Source organism: Balaenoptera acutorostrata, chromosome 14, assembly GCF_949987535.1.
Source record: "Balaenoptera acutorostrata chromosome 14, mBalAcu1.1, whole genome shotgun sequence".
NCBI classification, from domain to species: Eukaryota; Metazoa; Chordata; class Mammalia; order Artiodactyla; family Balaenopteridae; genus Balaenoptera; species Balaenoptera acutorostrata.
The window spans coordinates 85,883,479-85,903,253 of record NC_080077.1 but is presented as its reverse complement, the minus strand read 5'-3'; the positions used below and the strand labels follow the sequence as shown (position 1 = coordinate 85,903,253).

General features: G+C 39.5%; 1 protein-coding gene and 1 pseudogene across 7 annotated transcripts in view; both read left to right on the top strand.

The window, feature by feature from the left end:
- Positions 1 to 17,619, top strand: part of FAM135A (family with sequence similarity 135 member A) — a 119,772-nt gene extending 102,153 nt beyond the window's left edge. For all 7 annotated transcript variants that reach the window (XM_057527907.1, XM_057527905.1, XM_057527906.1 and 4 more), the window contains 2 exons: positions 9,946 to 10,059; positions 16,228 to 17,619. In XM_057527907.1, the coding sequence (XP_057383890.1) occupies positions 9,946 to 10,059; positions 16,228 to 16,433 (320 nt within the window). In that variant the 3' untranslated portion in view covers positions 16,434 to 17,619. The remainder of the gene's footprint in view (positions 1 to 9,945; positions 10,060 to 16,227) is intronic.
- Positions 10,526 to 11,406, top strand: LOC103013188 (homocysteine-responsive endoplasmic reticulum-resident ubiquitin-like domain member 2 protein; annotated as a pseudogene).
- Positions 17,620 to 19,775: the final 2,156 nt, after the last annotated feature.

The window sequence follows — 19,775 nt, the reverse complement described above, 5'->3', positions numbered from 1 at the left end:
GCTGGATAGTAAACATTTTGGCTTGCGGGCCATAGGGTCTCAGCTGTAACCACTCAACATACCACTGTAGCCCCAAAACAGCTATAGACAACACGTGAGCTAGTGAGTGTGGCTGCAGTTCCAAAAAACTTTATTTACCAAAAAACAAAAGGCAGCAGTCCTGACCACACAGGCCTGCCATAGAGGCAGCTGGATTTCTTGATTCCTCGGTTACCGAGGCCCACCCAGAGCGGGAGCCCGTCCTCTTGCTTTCCATTCTTCCCGGTCGCGACTGCTGCACCGCCGCGTGAGACTGCTCCCTTTGAGCTGCAGCCTTCTCGTCTTCTTCAGCAGAATGCTCTCCTGGGCCCTCCTTGCATCTTCAGTGAGGACTTTGACGAGTGCATTGACAAATAGTTATTACACAGTTACGCTTAGGAAAAGATATATTTCTTTTTTTTTTTTAATTGTACGATTTTCTTTTTTAAAAAATTTATTTTATTTATTTTACTTTTGGCTGCATTGGATCTTCATTGCCGCTCGCAGGCTTTCTCTAGTTGTGCGAGCAGGGGCTACTCTTTGTTGTGGTGCATGGGCTTCTCACTGCAGTGGCTTCTCTTGTTGTGGAGCACGGGCTCTAGGCACACGGGCTTCAGTAGTTGTGGCTCACGGGCTCTAGAGCGCAGGCTCAGTAGTTGTGGCGTACGGGCCTAGTTGCTCCGCGGCATGTGGGATCTTCCCGGACCAGGGCTCGAACCCACGTCCCCTGCATTGGCAGGCGGATTCTTAACCACTCCGCCACCAGGGAAGCCCAGAAAAGATATTTTTCTTGAATCTTAATATACTAAATCCTGGCATCATTTTTGGTAATTTGATGAGCCGACCCGTTAGATGATTCACCAAGCATTACAGAGCCTTTCTCAACTCTGGTAACCTTCCATTCCACTCCACTGTGAACCCTTACCCATGGCTACACTCCACCCAGAAATTTCAACCAGTATTCCACTCTGTCACTGTAATAGCCTGTCCTTTCTCTCTCACTCCCTCATTCTCGCCTGCTTTCTAGACTCAGTTAAGATCCCTACTCCATCTTCTTAAGATGACCGTGTGCCTCAGGGTTTCATCCCCTTCCTGACCCGTCTCAGACTCTGTGAATTATCACTTTCATCATTCATACACTGTCACCCTTTGCTTTCTATCTAGCCAACTAGCAAACCTGTCCTACCGCTTCTTCACCTAGCCTGTTGAGCTCTGCCACAAAGGACACGCAGGCGTGCACATCTCTACTGCTGTAGATCCGTGGCCTCCCTGTCTGGCTACCTCTCAGTAGCTTCCTACTCATTCCCTTCAAAGCTTCCCACCTCTTTTCCTCAGGCTTAAACTACCACTGCTGCCTGCACTTCCACAAGTGGCTCTGTTTCCTGTTCTATCTGCGAAAGTCAAGGCCGTCAAGCAAGGACTTTCCTACTTCCTTCTGTTGGCCTACAAGCATCAGCACACCTAGACCTGTGTGTGCAGCTGCCTGCAGAGTATATTTACGTAGACGTCCCATGGGTGCCTGCAGTGTGGTGTGTTCAGACACCTCCTCTTTCCCCTCACATTGACCTCTCTGCATCTACCCCGGCAGAAACTGAGAAGTTCTTCTTGACTCCTCTTTCTCCCTTTCCCCGCATCTGCTGAGTTACCAAGCCCTGAAGCGCCGGCCTGCTTGGCAGCTGGTGGGGCCTCCCTTTCCTTCCTCTGTGACTGCCTCAGTCCAGCCTTCATCACTTTCACTTAGATTATGGCTGTGGCCTCCAGACTGGTTACCCTGCCTCCTGTACGCCCCCTTCTCCTCTGTCTCACTTCCTCATTGGATGAAATGGTTTTCTAAAAGTTAAATCAGACCGTATTGGTCCTGTTCAAACATCCTCCAGAGTACCTTATAGTTTTCAGGATGAGGTGTCGAGCCCGAGGCTTAGGGCATCAAATCCTGTATAATCCGTGGCTCCTGGTCCTTTCACGGGCTCCGGATCCTCCTCTGCACGCGGCATCCTTCTCCGTAGCCACGCCTCACGTGTTTGTGCTTCCTCGCCTTCACCACGCTGCTTCTGCCGCCATTCCTCCCCGTGCGTCTGCCCGTCTTTGTAGCGCTGATTCTCTTCGCCTTCTAAAATGACACTGCAGCACCACCTGCTCTCCGGAGCTTTCCCCGATGCCCTGTCTGATGCGGTGCTCCTCTGCTGTCAGAGTACCAGCACATGCCTTCATATCCCAAATCTCGCGTCTCAGGACTGACCGCAGTAGTGCATTCCCCTCCTCGTTTGCCTGCTGCATATCTGTGCTTCTATGTCAAACTAAATGTGTCTAAAGTGGATAGTTTCTTCTTTTGCTACCTCTTTTTTTGACCTTTTCTGAATGTTACTCTGTCCTCTAAGATTGCTTGGTTTGAAACACCTCAGTGTCATCCTTGATTGACCCCACTTCTTTTCTTTGCATACCACATCCCAAGATTGTTAATGTCATCTCTGAACTGCTGTAACATTATATATGAACCTCTTTTATCATAGTCATCGTATAGCTTATCTCATGTCAGTCATTTTTATGTATCTCAACCTTTTTTCCTTAAGTGGGACCTGTCATGACAACCCTTTCCCACCCTCCCACGTACCCTCAGCATTTACCGTAGTTCTTCCTAGTAGGTGTTCGCTGTCAACCTATTGAATCAATGAGTGATCTGTTCAATATTATGTTCGGTACCCAAAAGCAGGTCAAATATTGTACGGTAAGCTGAAAATCAAACCCATATATTTGGTGAAGGCTGAAGTAGCTTGAACTTGTAAACTTAAGCCCTGGCCTTTTAAATCCGTTTTTCATCTTCATTCCTCTCACCATGTCTTCCATCCTGCTCTTGAAACATTGGATACGAACACTAGACAGATTTAATCATTGAATACAGCCCACTTCATTTGAGTCTTGTTTTAACCTTGTCAAGATTCTGCCTTAAATACTGCTGTCAATATGAGAAAGAGAATGGGGAATGGTTATTTCATGTGTCGTCTGTTATTAGAATCAGTGAAAGAAAAGTTCTTTTGTAGGTGGAGTTTTGTGATTTTGTTCCTAAGGGTACAAAGTGACAACAGTAAGGTATTTACAGTACACAGAAATACTTATTTGATTCACAAAACCACAAGATATTCCTACAAAATCAAATGCATCACATAGTTCTCATGTGAGAGAAACTGACCCTGACTAGAACCACTGTGTGCAGCTGCGTGCGTAGCGCCGTGTGCAGCTGCGTGCGTAGCGCCGTGTGTAGTAGCTGCGTGCGTAGCGCCGTGTGCAGCTGCGTGCGTAGCGCCGTGTGTAGTAGCTGCGTGCGTAGCGCCGTGCGTAGCTGCGTGCGTAGCACCGTGTGTAGCACCGTGCGCAGCTGCGTGTGTAGCACTGTGTGTAGCTGCGTGTGTAGCACCGTGTGTAGCTGCGTGTGTAGCACTGTGTGTAGCTGTGGAGTTTGTACCGGTGCTGCTGCCAGGATAGGAAATGTATGAAAGGCAAAGCCGAATGTCAGTACTCCCTGGGGCCTGTGTATTTACACTGCATTTTCCAAAGTGAGATTTAATTAGCAGTAGTGCTAATAGCAACATAAGAAAATAAAAACACTAAAGAAAGCAAAACTATAAACTTTTACTGTAAAGATTCTGTAATTCATGGCATTTCCCAACTGAACAGATACTTGTGTCACTAAGTTTATAATTATTAGTAGATATGAGTAGGTCTTTTGTACTTGAGTTATTTTTTAAGGATTAGTTAAAATTTTTCCTTACAAGTTAGTAATTTATTATTTGCCTTTTAATGCGTGGCAGGACTTTCATCTCCCCCCCTGGTTGTACCGGTGTAGCACTGGTTAAGAGACAAACTTTGAAGGCACACATAGATACTAGTTTTAGCTGAAACACTGACAAAGGTTACTTGATCTAAATATTAAGTAATTCCGTTTCTTCACTGGTAAAATGGGAATAATAGTATCTTCCTCACAAGACCATTAAAGGCTGAATGAGATAATTCATGTAAAATGATTATGGTCTGAATAGCACGGAACTCAGTAAATATTAGTTGGTAAAAATAGCTCTAAATGAAGAGGTGCCTGAACTAAAATAGTATTAGTATTATAGATTATAGAAATTTGCTTTCACATTAACATCATAAATCTATTTTAGGAGATTTTTTTTTTTAGCAGAACTGTCAATATTACTAGCTATAAAAATTGTTCAAATGACTTATTAAAATTGTTTTTGTGTTTTAAGATTTCTACTTGTAGCTAGAAATGAATTTATTAGTATACACCTGAATTGAATTAGTATTATTATGGAACATAGCGTGAAAGCATACTGTGTTTTCTAATAATAACTAGTACATTAAATAATACTAAAATATAGAAATAAATAATAGAAACATAAGTAAATAAAACAGGAAAACATAGAGCAGTGTTTACTTAGCCAATTTACATAGCCAGTATGCTATTCTCAGGTATTTTTAAACAATCAAGAGCCCTAGAGATAACTGTTCTTTTATATTTTACTCTGCTAAAGCTATAAAGTCTTTGATGCCCTGATCCAGTTATTGCTTCTGTTTCTTCTGAATGGCCAATTTCCTCTTCTTTTGAGAAAGCGTAAAATCACCTGTCTAAAGCAAAATCCAGCCTTCTACCCTCTTCCCTTGTTTATTTAAGCAAAGCCTCCCCTGTGGGTCTTCATTTTGAAACAGTCTTTTCCTCTGCAACATCTCATTGGTTAATAGCGTTCCTTAATCGAAAGCTATTCGTTATATTAAAATTAAGGAAGCATTTAAAAGCCTAAAATAATTTGAGTGATTTCTAAAGCAATTAAGAAATGTTGTCTTTTTGTAAAAATCAGGTATTTATTAAGTGTGAATTGCCTTTGTTGTTTTGTGAACACAATAGATATTGTAGAGGGCTACAGAAATGTTAACATTTACAAGGAAATTATCTTTTTTGATTAAGGCATTACAATTATAAACAGTGATTAAATTTTTTAAAATTTTTATTGCAGTCTAGTTGATTTACAGTGTTGTGTTAGTTTCAGGTGTACACCAAAGTGAATCAGTTATACATATACATATATCCACTCTTTTTTTTAGATTCTTTTCCCATATAGGCCATTACAGAGTATTGAGTAGTGTTCCCTGTGCTATACAGTAGGTCCTTATTAGTTATCTATTTTATACATAGTAGTGTGTATATGTCAATCCCAATCTTCCAATTTATCCCTCCTCCCCTTTCCCCCCAGTAACCATAAGTTTGTTTTCTACATCTGTAACTCTATTTCTGCTTTGTAGATAAGTTCATTTGTACCCTTTTTTTAAGATGCCACATATAAGCAATATCATATGATAACAATGATTAACTTTTATAGCAGGTTTCAACTAAAAAACCTATAGCATCCTACAGATTGCTGATAAAATATATCAGTAATTTACACAATATAGTTGCAGCATGCTAGCATGTCCTCATTGAATATCAAGGGAAAGAAAGATGAAGGAACCTAGAGCAATGTGGAAGGTAAACTGTATACTGTATCTAGATGAGGTGACAGCAGTGCTGAGTAGTCCAGATTACATAGAGAGAAGGCCCAGGGGCTCTCCTGTATTCCACGATGAGGGCTCAAAAAGAGCCAAAGAACAATCTACCCATTATTGGAATTTCAAGAACAAAATATCCTTATTTTAAGATCTTCCTAAAAACAGCTGCTTAGAATCTCTTTACCAGCTGTTGAATTCTGACAAACAAAATATAACAATTAAAGAAGTCTCCTGCTGTGCTACTATGGTACAAGATAATCTTTTCTTCCAGCAGATTACAGAGGTGTTTAATTATAGGTATCACTTGATTTGTAATTAACATTTGTAGTTTGTTTCTGAAAGTGTAGGAAAGCATCAGCATCAGCTTACATTATTTTAGGAAGCAAATTCTTTCAAATGTATTTAAAATAAATAAGTAAAAATAAGAACAGTTTAACATTGAGTAGACTGTGTCCATTTAGAAAACACAGGGTTTCTCAGCCTCAGCACTTCGACGTTCTGGGCTGGGTGTTCTCTGTCGTCAGGGTCTGTCCTGTGCGTTGTAGGATATCTAGCAGCGTCCCTGGCCTCTACCCACCAAACGCCAGTAAAGCACGCACCCCTCAGCACCTCACACGCCCCGCCCCCTGCTCGTGAGAAGCGGCCTTGTCTCCAGACACTGCTGAGTGTTCCCTGGCATGCAAAGCCACCAGTTCAGAACCGCTCTCTTTGCCAGGTCCAGAAAGTAACCAGAGATGAGTCAAGATGAACTGCTTTAAAACTCGTCAAATTTTTCAGAAAAAAAAATGAGCAGCCAAAAATATCAGGAAGACTAAGATAATGAAGGTGAAATTTACCATTACAATGTTCGTTCATATGTAAACCATGTAATTATGCAGTCCAGAAAAATATTGAACATTTACTTAAATCTTTTTCTTGGCAATCCTGAAAAATAACTAAAATATTTAGAAACTTTTCCAGTTAAACTGTCTCATTCTATAGATGGGGAAATCGTGTTACTTTCCCAAGTTAGAGGTAACTTTTCAACCGAGAATGAGTCACCTTGGGCTGAGTGAAGCGCTAGCCCGAAGGCCAGTGGACGAGACCATCTCGGAGCAGGTAGAGTCAGCGCAGGCGCAGAGAGGACGAACCTACAGCACAAGGCTCCCCGAATACACACCTCAGACATTGTCAGCAGCTGGACTTCAGCTCGGGCGAAGTGCTGCCATGATTCCCACCAGCACTGCGCCTCGGGGGCTACCGTGCTTCTCTTTGAGTTTCTGCCCTCTCCAGCCAGCACTGCTACACAGGAATGGGAACCAGAAGACTCAGAAGAGGGTCAGAGTCCGTTTAACTTGGTTCTTGGCTAATACAAAAAGCAAACCTTCCGTACAGAAGCACAGTACTAGTAATAATACATTATTGTTGAAAAAGTATTATTAAAATAATTACTAAGTTTAAAATGCATTTTTAAAGTACAGTGCTATCTTGGGAATCACATTTAAAAATATGACAATATCGCGTATCTATGTCAGTGTCAGAATCTGTGATTGTATCTATTGCATCATCGTGGAATCTGAGAGTTAAAGGGTTTCTTGGACGTCCCCTCCTCTCCCTTTGTTGGTTTGCGTGCTTCCTCTGCACCGAGCTGCCTGAACCTGGGGAGACGTGGGTACTCCTCTCCAGGGTCTTGGTCTAAAGCCGTGATTCTCAGCCTGAGTGCCATTTCTCTGTAGAAGCACAACAGAATCTCTGCAAAGAGCGATTATTTTGAAAAGTATATTTAATTTTTAATGTAATGACTATTACTCTTATAATGTAGACTATAGAAATAGAGCAGTGCTGAGAAATGGTGGGGGGGGGGCAGGGAGGTAATTGGAGGGGAGAATAAAGCCCAAGGACAGATTCATTGAGGGACTGATTTTTTTTTAAGACGGGAAGTATAATACTGTAGTATTTTCCATCCTGATACGAGTGATGCATCCAGAAGAGAAAATTGTTGATGCGAGAGAAGGAGGGCACAGCAGCTAGAGGCACGCCCTTAAGCAGACAGGAAGGAGGAGTGGGACCTAGTGCACTAGTGAAAGGGCCGGCCTGAGGCAGCAGCGGGGGCAGGGCGAGAAGGTACAGATGCAGGAGGTGGGTTTTGTGTTACGGTAGAGTCTGCGGAAGCCCCTTCCGACGCCTCCGTGTGCCCAGTGAGACAGGAAGGCCATAAGGTAAGAGAGAGGGGGACCTAGAAGACGCTGGTGGTTTCCGGAGAAGTACAGAGGTGACCATTACGGAGCAAGGCTGCCACCGGCTGTGCAGTGTCATTCCTGTCGATGTGATGGGAGTGATGCCCCCGGAGATGTGCAGTGTGCTCGCCTTTATGGAGGACACACATGCACACCTTTTAGATAAAAGAAGAAGCCAACTGTGCTGTTACATGGCTGGTTTCATGCAGTTCGGGAAAAGATTTCAGTTAACAGCATCATACTTAGATTCAGAAAGTACAGTACCTAAAATAACTGGGTTAGAAGTGAAGATGACGTACCATACGACCGTGGCTTTCACATTTTTGGCTTGTTTACCCCTCAAAAGAATTTTGGAAAAGTTTGTATCCCCTTGTATAATTGTATGGTGACACCTAGAACTGTTTTCTATAACTTTAAATAGTTGCACAGGATATATTTTCCAGCATATGAGGTGGTATATTTTTACTGTATTCAGCTGGAGTCACAGACTTAGCTCATTTAATTTATGGAGAATATTTGCCATAAAATCTAACTGGCACAGCCATTTCTTATTGTCAAACAGTCGGTAACAGCGAACTTACTTTTTGGAAGAGGAAGACTTCGTTCATATTTTGCTTGGTTCTCCCAGAGATTTTATACCCCAGGGCCATATACCATAAGAAGATCTGGTATAGATGGGAGAAATGTCTTTCTCTTGTAAAGTAGGAGAAGGAAAAGTCATTTGTAGAAAAGTGCTCATATGGAAGTTGGGATCTGGAAATCAATTTTCTTAAAGCTGTAAATGCCCATCCACACCATGGAGAGTCTTAAGTTACCCCTGGGGGTAAGTGTATACCAGTTCAGAGACCTCTTGCTCTAGGACACACGGACGTTTCCCAAAGTAGCACCAGTGAAGACTGTCATCAAGTGATGCCAAAAGGGGATGAATTTGTCCCATGAAATGTGAAAATGAAGGGGGAAAAAATCAATTTTTCTTAATCTTTCTAAAATATTTTAAACATGTTTGTTCAACTGAGTTAATTCCTGTTATAGACATTCTGTTATTTCACTTATATCTCTAGAATTTTATATATTCAAGTGGCCACAAAGTAGTATCTTCTCATTGGGAAAAGGAGGGATACCTTATATTTGACACAGAGGGTATATACTGTTTCACCTGGCTGTGTGTCAGTCTAAACTCTTCCCATCATTAGGATCCTTAAGTACCAAGGAAGACAGGGAGCTTCTACCAAGGCTTCCTATGTTCTGGATTCACAGTAGTCCCCACAATTGGCCTGTCTCTAAGAGTCTGAATTTCAGTGCCCATAAAGTATCAAAGTTTTATTCTGGAACATTCCAGAACAAAACTCTCTGTACTACACACCCAATTCTAATGTGTCACCATTATTGATTTGTATCTTATTTAATTATCATATAAAATTTTGATTTTGTATATACTAGTCTGAGCCAAAGAGTACATTACTGTAATTAGAACATTACTGGTATTAAAGAGGTCAAGAATGTGGTTTCAGTGCTTAAATAAGTTATTTAGCAAAGTATCCCAAGGACACAAGTCCTAAATTCACGTAGTTTACTGAAAAATAAAAAAAAATTAAAATAGACCTGACAAAAGTCTGTTGGATGGATCACAAAAATTCGTTGGAAAAAAATGAAAAATCAAAGTGTTTATCCTCTTGACATCACGCTTAAATAAGGAGAAAATATAAGTAATATTAGGCAAGAGTCAAATGAAAACTTAAAGTAAAAAGTCAGCTTTAAAGGATTTAAATAGGGTGTTTTGTTTGTTTTTATGGAAGAATATATGTTTCTTTGGGGAGTAATCCTAAATATTGATGAATATCCTTTGGAAAGTAAAAGCGTCATGAAACACTTGTTATAGAATTTTTAGCTCACCATATCCAGTCTCCCCCTAACCCCCAGACCAGAATCCTTGCTCTCACTCAGTGCAAACACACATTTGTCATATCAGCACATAAACTACATATAAGGAAGCTGGGGATTTTGGTACAGAATGTATAGAAATTTGGAGAAAGAATTCATCGGTTATTTAAAAAGGCATAAACTTAGTACTACCAAGGAAATAAAGTTTATGGTCACTTAATATGATGCTAATAAGTTATTTCAAATCTGGTTAATTATTGCACTGTAACTCAGTATTTTTTCTTCACAGGGCTTCACTATTTCAAAAATGTTGTACTAGTGGGCTCTCTGCAGGATCGCTACGTTCCTTATCATTCTGCCCGCATTGAAATGTGCAAGACAGCTTTAAAGGACAAACAGTCAGGTAACAAAGTAAATTAGAAGTATTTCAAAGAGCTACATCTACACATGAGTTTGTCCCAAAGTTTTCTTGCAGTTGTCTTCTCCCTTCTTTTTGTTGTCCTCTCTTTCCTTCGACTTCCTTTTACACCCGCTGATAGTAACAGCTATCCTTCCTCCATTTTTCTTCCTTTCTTTTTCTTTTGCTGCGTAAGATGTTTTGGCCAATGACACAGTAGTTGTTCTTTTGAAATCCTTTTTTCATCTAATTACCAATGCTCCTCCATTTTATTGCCTCAAAAGTAATCCATGCTTTAATTTCCTCCAGATGATTGGGATTGGTGGTTGCAGTAATGGTCATGCTGCATGTTTGGCTGTACTCTACTTTTAGTCAAAGATGGCAGCAAGCGGACTCATCAAGAAATGAAAGAGGAATAGTTACAATGTCTGATGCCACAAAAATACAAGTATCATAAGAGATGACTAGTCATCAGTTCCCATAGGTAATGCAAGGAAACGTAGACAACCAGCTTCCTGGGCGGGCTGTTCCGGCTGGACTCCCAGGGTACCCCACTGTCGCCCACTGCAGATGCTGTGGTGTCAACAGATGTACACCCATCGGTATGATGCGCAATATCAAGCTGCAGTTTCCGCTCAGGCCACATCAAATGCCAGTCCAGCCCCGCCTGCTGCTTCACAGCCTCTAAGTGTGGCACATGTTCCTGGAGAAGAACCCTCACCGGCTCCAAACCTAGTGGCCCAAGAAAATCGACCCACGTATGCGAATGTTCAGAGGAACGCACAGGGAGGTCCAGTGCTGAACGAAGAAGACTTCAGTGGAGACCGGCTAGGCTGGATGTACACGTGCTCACGGGCCGCCGTGCCCCCTAGCATCGTGTACTGCTCTTCCTCTTTTAGTCGCTTCATCATGGTAATGGGAGCCATGCTACTGGTTTATTTACACCGAGCTGGATGGTTTCCTTTTAGGCAAGAAGGAGGTCAGCAACAGGTTCCCAACAATAATGCCCAAGTCAACAATGATGTGCAGAATGCGAACTATCTAGAACTTGAAGAAATGGAGCTTCTTATGGATGATGGGCTTGAAGATGAGAGTGGAGAAGATGCAGGTGAAGATGCCAGTGCAATTCAAAGGCCTGGATTAATGGCAGCAGCTTGGTCTTTTATCACCACCTTCTTTACTTCACGAATACTAGAGGGGCCTCCCCAGGTTGCCAATGAGACCTGAAAAATTGTGCCGGCTGCAAAGGAGGGTCTGAATTTAGGAAAGTTTTAAATAACAGTGCAGTTTCAAAACATTGATTACTTTATTTTCATCATCATGTATAGAGGTGTTTTTTTCCTTAAAGCTTCTCATGCATATGAGTATTTTAAGCACAAATGGACTACTAAATGTGGCATTTTTTTTTTAAGATCTTAACAGAACATAGTGTAATAATATTGGTCTTCCAGGTTTTATTAATTTCAATTATATATATTATACCAAGACAGACCTGTTTGTGTGTCTTCTTTAAAGAGCTGCTTCACGTATAAATGTCTATAGCTAATATCTCAGCCCTTCAATGTATAATTTGAATAAATATATCTATTTTCTGTGAATTATCCTGAAAGTTTTAAACAGAATGACCTCATAGTTTTTAACAAAGAATATTATTTACCTAAAATGTGCTAGTAGCATCTTGCCCAGCCATAAAGCAATAAACTTCTCAATAATCTTAATTTTGACATTTGAATAAATGGAAACTTTCTATTTTAAGGGCATGTATCCCATCAATTGGAATTAGTACCTTAAAAAAAAAAGGCAGCTCTTTAGTGGAATTAATAGTGATATAAAATGTTTGATATAGGCAGTACTTTTATAAAATAAGATTCTAGAAATTGCTCCCTGTAATTTTTTAAAATAAAAGGTCAATTATGAAAAATAAATAAATAAATAAATAAATAAATAAAATGGACAACCTAGAAGAAATAAATACATTTCTAGAAATGTAAAATCTCCATAGACTGAATCAGGGAGAAACAGAAAATATGAACATATGATTACCAGTAATGAAATTTAATCAGAAAAAAAAAAAAAAAACCTCCCAACAAACAAAAGTGCAGGACCACACAGATTCACTGGTGAATTCTACCAAAAATTTGAAGAGAGATAACAACTATCCTCAAACTATTCTAAAAAATTGAAGATGATGAAAGACTTACATTATTCTACAATGCCAGCATCACCCTGATACCAAAACCAAACAAAGGCACCACAAAAAAAGAAAATTATAAGCCAGTATCATTGATGAACATAGAAGCAAAAATCCTCAACAAAATATTAGCAAACCAAATTCAACAACGCATTAAAGGGATCATACACCAAAAGTGGGATTTATCCCAGGGATGCAAGGATGGTTCAGTATCTGCAAATCAGTTGATGTGATACACCACACTAACAAAACAAAGGATAAAAATCACATGATCATCTCAATAGATGCCGAAAGGGACTTCCCAGGTGGTCCAGTGGCTAAGATTCCACGCTCCCAATGCAGGGGGCCTGGGTTTGATCCATGCTGAGAGAACTAGATCCCACATGGCCACAACTAAGAGTTTGCATGCTGCAACTAAAGATCCCACATGCTGCAACTGAAGATCCCGCATGCCATAACTAAGACCCAGCCCAGCCAAATAAATAAAAATAAATATTTTTTAAAAAATAGATGCCGAAAAAGCATTTGACAAAATTCAACATCCATTCATGATAAAAACTCTCATCACAGTGGGTATAGAGGGAACCTACCTCAATATAATAAAGGCCATTTATGACAAACCCATAGCTAACTTCATACTCAACGGTGAAAAGCTGAAAGCATTTCCTCTAAAATCAGGAACAAACCAAGGATGTCCACTATCATTGCTTTTATTCAAATAGCATTGGAAGTCCTACCCACAGCAATCAGACAGAAAGATAAATAAAAGTCATCCAAATTGGAAGGGGAGAAGTAAAACTGTCACTGTTTGCAGATGGCATGATACTATTTGCTTTTCTATGTACTAATAATGAACTATGATAAAGAGAAAGCAAAAACAGAATTCTGTTTAAAATCGCATCAAAAACGATAAAATACCTAGGGAATAAACTTAACCAAGGAGGTGAAAGACCTATACTCTGAAAACCATGAAACACTGATGAAGGAAATTGAAGATGATACAAAGGAATGAAAAGATATCCATGTTCATGGACTGGAAAAATTAATATTGTTAAAATGTCCATACTCCCCAAGGCAATTTACAGGTTCAGAGCAATCCTTATCAATATACCAATGGCATTTTTCACAGAACTAGAACAAATAATCCTAAAATTTATATGGAACCAAAAAAGATCCCAAATAGCCAAAGCAATCTTGAGAAAAAAAGAAGAAATCTGGACAATTACACTCCCTGACTTCAGACTATACTATAAAACTGCAGTCATCAAAACAGCATGGTACTGGCACAGAAACAGCCACATAGATCAATGGAACAGAATAAAGACCCCAGAAATAAACCCACGCACCTATGGGCAATTAATCGATGACAAAAGAGGGAAAAACACGCAATGGGGAAAAGATAGTCTCTTCAATAAGTGCTGCTGGGGAAACTGGACAACTACATGTAAAAAGATGAAATTAGAACATTTTCTCACACCATATAAAAAAACTAGACTCAAAATGTATTAAAGATCTAAATGTAAGACCAGAAGCCATAAAACTCTTACAAGAAAACATAGGCAGAACACTCTTTGGCATAAGTCATAGGAATATTTGCATCTGGCTCCTCAGGCAATGGAAACAAAAGCAAAAATAAACAAATGGGACCTAAATAAAGTTTTCAGTGTGAAAGCTTTTGCACAGCAAAGCAAAGGAAACCATCAACAAAACAAAAAGACAACCTACTGAATGGGAGAAAATATTTGCAGATGATACGACCAGTAAGCCAAAATATGTAAACAGTTCATGCAACTCAACATCAAAAAAACGAACAAACAGATTATAAAATGGGCGGAAGACCTAAATAGACATTTTTCCAAAGAAGACATACAGAGGCTAGCAGGCACATGAAAAGCTGCTCAACATCACTAATTATCAGGGAAATGCAAATCAAGATCACAGTAACAGATACTGGTGAGAATGTGGAGAAAAGGGAACCCTCGTACATTTGTAGTGGGAATGTAAACTGGTGCAGCCATTGTGGGAAACAGTATGGAGTTTCTAAAAATTTTAAACATTATAGAACTACCATATGATCCAGCAATTCCACTTCTGGGCATATAGCCAAAGAAAATACTAATTCCAAAACTTATGTGCACTCCAGTATTCATAGCAGCATTGTTTATAGTAGCCAAGACATCAGAGCAACCTGAGTGTCCATCAACTGAAGAATGGACAAAGAAGATGTGTATCTACATAATGGAATACTACTCAGCCATAAAAGAGAATGGAATATTGCCATTTGCAGCAACATAGATGGACCCTGGAGGGCATTATGCTTAGTGAAATAAGTCAGACAGAGAAAGACAAATACTGTATGATATCCCTTATAGGTGGAATATAAAAAATAAAACAAACGAACAAATATGATGAAACAGAAACAGACTCACAGATACAGAGAACAAACTAGTGGTTCCCAGTGGGAAGAGGGATGGGGGAGGGGCAAGATAGAGATAGGAGATTAAGGGATACAAACTACTGGGACTTCCCTGGTGGCGCAGTGGTTAAGAATCTGCCTGCCAATGCAGGGGACACGGGTTCGATCCCTGGTCCGGAAAGATCCCGCGTGCCGCAGAGCAACTAAGCCCGTGCGCCACAACTACTGAGCCTGTGCTCTAGAGCCCGCGAGCCACAACTACTGAGCCCACGCACCACAACTATTGAAGCCCTCATGCCTAGAGCCCGTGCTCTGCAACATGAGAAGCCCGCGCACCGCATTGAAGAGTAGCCCCCGCTCACCACAACTAGAAAAAGCCCGCTTACAGCAACAAAGACCCAACGCGGCCAAAAATAAATAAAATTTTAAGAAAAGAAGAGATACAAACTACTATGCGTAAAATAAATAAGCTACAAGGATATACTGTACAGCACAGGGAATAGAACCAATATTTTATAATAACTTTAAATGGAGTATAATCTATAAAAACATTGAATCAATATGTTTGTACACCTGAAACTAATATAATATTGTAAATCAACTATACTTCAATTAAAAAAAAGTAAATTTCTAAAAACCGTTTTTTATGAAATCTAAATGATATTGATCCCTCTTTTAAACACCTCTCTTCTTTCTCTAATTATGCTTCTGTATATTATTCGCTTCTCATCATTCCTCAAGGCTACATCCTGCCTCTCCCCTGAAATTTAATACCTGCCTCCCTAAAATTCACGTTTGATGGATATGTGTTAGCATATCATCTGTTAGTAATATAGTAATGCATGAGCATTAAAAACTGTTTTGCCCCTTTTAAGGCAGTTTGTGCTTGTATGTGTATATGTATGTAACCTTTACCTTTTATGCTTTGCATGCCCTCAATAAATCCATTGTAAGAATTAACCAAAAAGAGGGAGAGAAGAGCACAACTTTGAAATTAAAAGCAAAACCAAGCATTAAATAAACCTGCAGGCAAAAAAAAAAAAAAAAAAATTCTCAATTTGACCTTTGAGCCAAACTCACATTGTTCTTCTCATTATGGGAAGTTGCTCTTCTTTCTCAAGATAATTTGGAAATATGTGGAATAACGTTGGCTGCCATGGAAACTTTTTTAAAGTATTTGCTCTTGACTCAAGTTTTAAATTTTGTTTTATCAGAATGTCTCAGCATGGCTCCTTTACTTTCATAATGAGTCATAATTGACTTAAGGTTGAAGAAAACTATTTGCTCTGTTATATTCATTGCTTTTAATTAAAAATATCAAGTTGGCAAGAATAATGTATGATAAATTTATTTTACTTGACTAGATAAATAATGTGATTATATTTTCTCTAAAACAGTCTCAAAAGTGATATTCAAGTGATATTTTAAAAAAACCTTTTAAAAGACAATTTTCTGCTTTAAACGGAAATAATGTAACTAAATTTTATAAATTATATAAAAGTTGGCATAGAACTTTTTTTCAGTTCTTCTTGTGAACCGATTTTCCTTTTTTCTATTTGTTCCATAGGACAGATCTATTCAGAAATGATCCACAACTTGCTTCGCCCGGTTCTGCAAAGCAAGGATTGTAACTTGGTTCGATATAATGTCATCAATGCATTGCCCAATACAGCTGATTCACTCATTGGGAGAGCTGCACATATAGCTGTTCTGGATTCGGAAATATTTTTAGAGAAATTCTTTCTGGTTGCCGCCCTCAAATATTTCCATTAGGATTAAATGCATTGGTAGAGACTTGACAATTACCTCATTCAACAGTGATTCAGATAATGTATTATATTAAACTGTAGATGCTGATAAGTTCTAAGAAATATTTATACCTTTTTATATGGAAGATAATTTATATCATCCATGTTTAGAGCTTTTTAAACATCAACTTTACTTTCTAGGTAATGTGGCTGTGCAATATTTTTTTAATTTTATCTTTTTACTTTTCTATTACTTTTTCATATATTTTGCTACATAAGTATTTCAGTGAAACTCTAAGCCCATATGTATGTCTGATTGTTTATTATTGGCTTTCCACAATCCTCACATCAGACACATCGTATTAGAGGCCATTATTGCTAGAATAGCATGGGATTTTAAATTTTCTAGTATTGGGGTATTATTTAGTTAATCATAAATTTTACTTTTAACATTTTACTATATTTTAACTGGAAATAAAATTGTGGCTGCTAAAATATATTTTTTGAAATCAACTCTTTTGCCCTCTCAAATCGGGTAGTTCATATATGACAACGTTATGAACATTTTCTATAAAAGAATCATTATTACTGTTGCTAGTAAACATATGTCATGCCTATTAAAATATATTTTCTACTGGTGATTTCAACATTATTTCTCATATTGACTTTTATTACTGGAACTTTTCATGTTCATTTTAGCAGCATCTAGAGATTTTTGAATGTTTGAATGCCCTCTGCCTTGATTTGGTTGGAATTTTGCTAAATTTGGAAATGTTGCTTGAACTTTCTGACTACATTTCTTTAACTTTTTTCATGGACTTCCTTGTATGTACATAATAATTAAATGTTGAAATTTATGAACTACTTTTATGAATTTAGATAATTTTTAAATATTGTTAAAATTTGTTGAACTAAAGAGTAATGTAAATAAAATAATTCATGTTTCAAATGGAACAAAATAATTAACTTTACATGTTTGGTGATACAGATGCAAATGTTTTGATATATGGAGATGTAAAGTCTTTTGACTTTATTCAAGGTGCTGAATAGCATTAAATTCACTATTTTCCTTTCTTGTTTTACTTGTGAAAAAATAATGCACTAAGGATAGATAGGCTTTTGTAAGTGTGTATTGTACAATTGATGCATGTTTATTTTTAGCGTTGTGTTGTTGCCTCTGCTGCTAATAAATGAACAAATGACTATCTGGAGGAACAGCTAAAACGCTTGCTTATTTTCAGAATACTAGAGGTATATTTTTATTTTTGCTATACACATTTTTCATCTTCACATTTCTTGGTCCTGAGTTTGAAATACCATACTTTTTTTCTTTTATTTCTTTTTATTTCTTTTTTTTAACTAAAAAAAGAAGTTCAACTTATTCTAAGTTTGAATAATCTTTCAGATTTATCAAAGTATTCATTCTTATTCATAATCATATCATTCTTTTTAAGGGAAGACTGCTCTTATGATCATAGTAGGTTGATTGGTTGTTGGTTGTTTTAATAGTTTTAAAAGCACATCAGTGATTATGGTTTCAAGTCCAACAGATTTAACTTCTGATTTACCAGGGAAACTGTCATATGCTGTTCACCTCCAAATTCAGAGTGCAGGGGTGGGGTGGGATTCTGAGGGAGAAGGGCAGTGATCGTAACTGACTCTTAGAGAATAAATCTCACTGAAGTGTATACCAGTAAGAATTCTGGGTTGCAGACAACAAAAACCATTGGGATTAACTTAAGCAGAAAAAGAATTTATTGGAAGAATATAGGTAGCTCACAGAATTGACAGAGAGGCTGGAGAACCACTCTTGGAAAACTGGTAGAAACCGAGGAAGCTAGACTATGACCAAAATTATAGGCAAGTTCCAGCTCCAGGGGAGCTGTTTCTGCCAGCAGGGATGCCTCTGAAAACTGGATCCCAGACATCCACTTACTTGCATCACTCGTTCCAGATTCAGAGTCTGGTGAGATCATACGACTGACAGGCTTAGTCTCGTGCCAGCACCCAGGCTGTCAGGCACCCAAGACAGTGAGTATATCGGACTTCGTCAGCTTCCCCAGCAGAAGATGGGACTGTTTCTCCTGCCAGAATTCACTAAACCTGTGGAATGGGTTTGATGACTGAGCACCAAATAGAAAAACACATCAGAGGTCTAATGCAGTCCATCTCTTTGCCTTTCCAACGTCACAAATAACCATATTCACACATTTTTTAAATGCTTTGTCCTGACATACTGCTATTATCCCCCATCCAGTTTCAAGTCCAGGATTTCAGTGTTATGTCCATTTCTCGTCTGGTTTTGTAATGATCTTGCCTCAGTGGTGTGCAGCCCACAGACAAAACTGTGACTTCATCACCCGCCCCGCCAATATACCAGGAGAGAAAAGAAATTATTAACTACATAAGCACACGCATGAGCCAGTGAGGAAGAAACTACAGCTAGAGCAGTGCTTTGCAAATTTCCTTGATGAACTTCAGGGCCCCAGGACAGACCAACTGAAGCAGAATCTCCAGGGTAGGATGTAGGGAGCAGCGTGTTTTATGTCCCAAAGCTCTCTGATTTCAAACCAAAACGAAACTGTGGTAAATAGAGCCCTGAGTTCTGCCACTGGCCATTAAGCTAGATGGCTATGACCTGTCACCAGTGCCACTTATTCCCTGTTTTCTTTGTGCTCAACCAGCGCCTCAGCCAATCAGATTTCTTTACCTTTTGGGTGACCCAAGGATCTGAGGCTTGGGTGGCCTTGCCTCTATATGCTTGCAATAGTCTTTGCGTAATGTTTACAATTCAACATGGTGTGAGAGGTTATTGCAGGAGACAACGTCCCCCAAGTTCTAGATGGAGTCCTCTCCCCACTCCCTTTTCCCCCGTGGTCATCAGGGCCCATCGCCACAGCTAGCACCTTAACCACTTTTTCTAACTCCTTACCTAGGGGCATGAGCTACAAATGGCCAGGAGGCAATCCCAACTTCCAATTCAGAGAAAACACTATCTATCCCCTTATACCCCACTCTGGGTACAACAGTTAGCATGCCAGCAGAAGTGGGAATCGTGCAGACGATGGCGAGCAGCGCAGGGTCTGAGATTGTATCTACTTGTCTTGCTTGCAGTCTTGCTGCGGTTTCGTGGACGCATGGAGACAGGGGACCTTATTACAGCAAAGTCGTGGCCAAGCTGTCAGCACGTTCACACCAGCTCCTAGAGCCTCATTTCCCACGCTGATGCCGAGGGCCAAGTGAGGCGTGTACACGCGATGCAGGACCAGGGCCAAGCAGTTTGGATTGCATTCCAGGAGAAGAATCCAGAGCCAAGGGCCAAGCCATTTTTGAACAAGCAGCACACAAGCCAGTTCTTTCCCCCAGG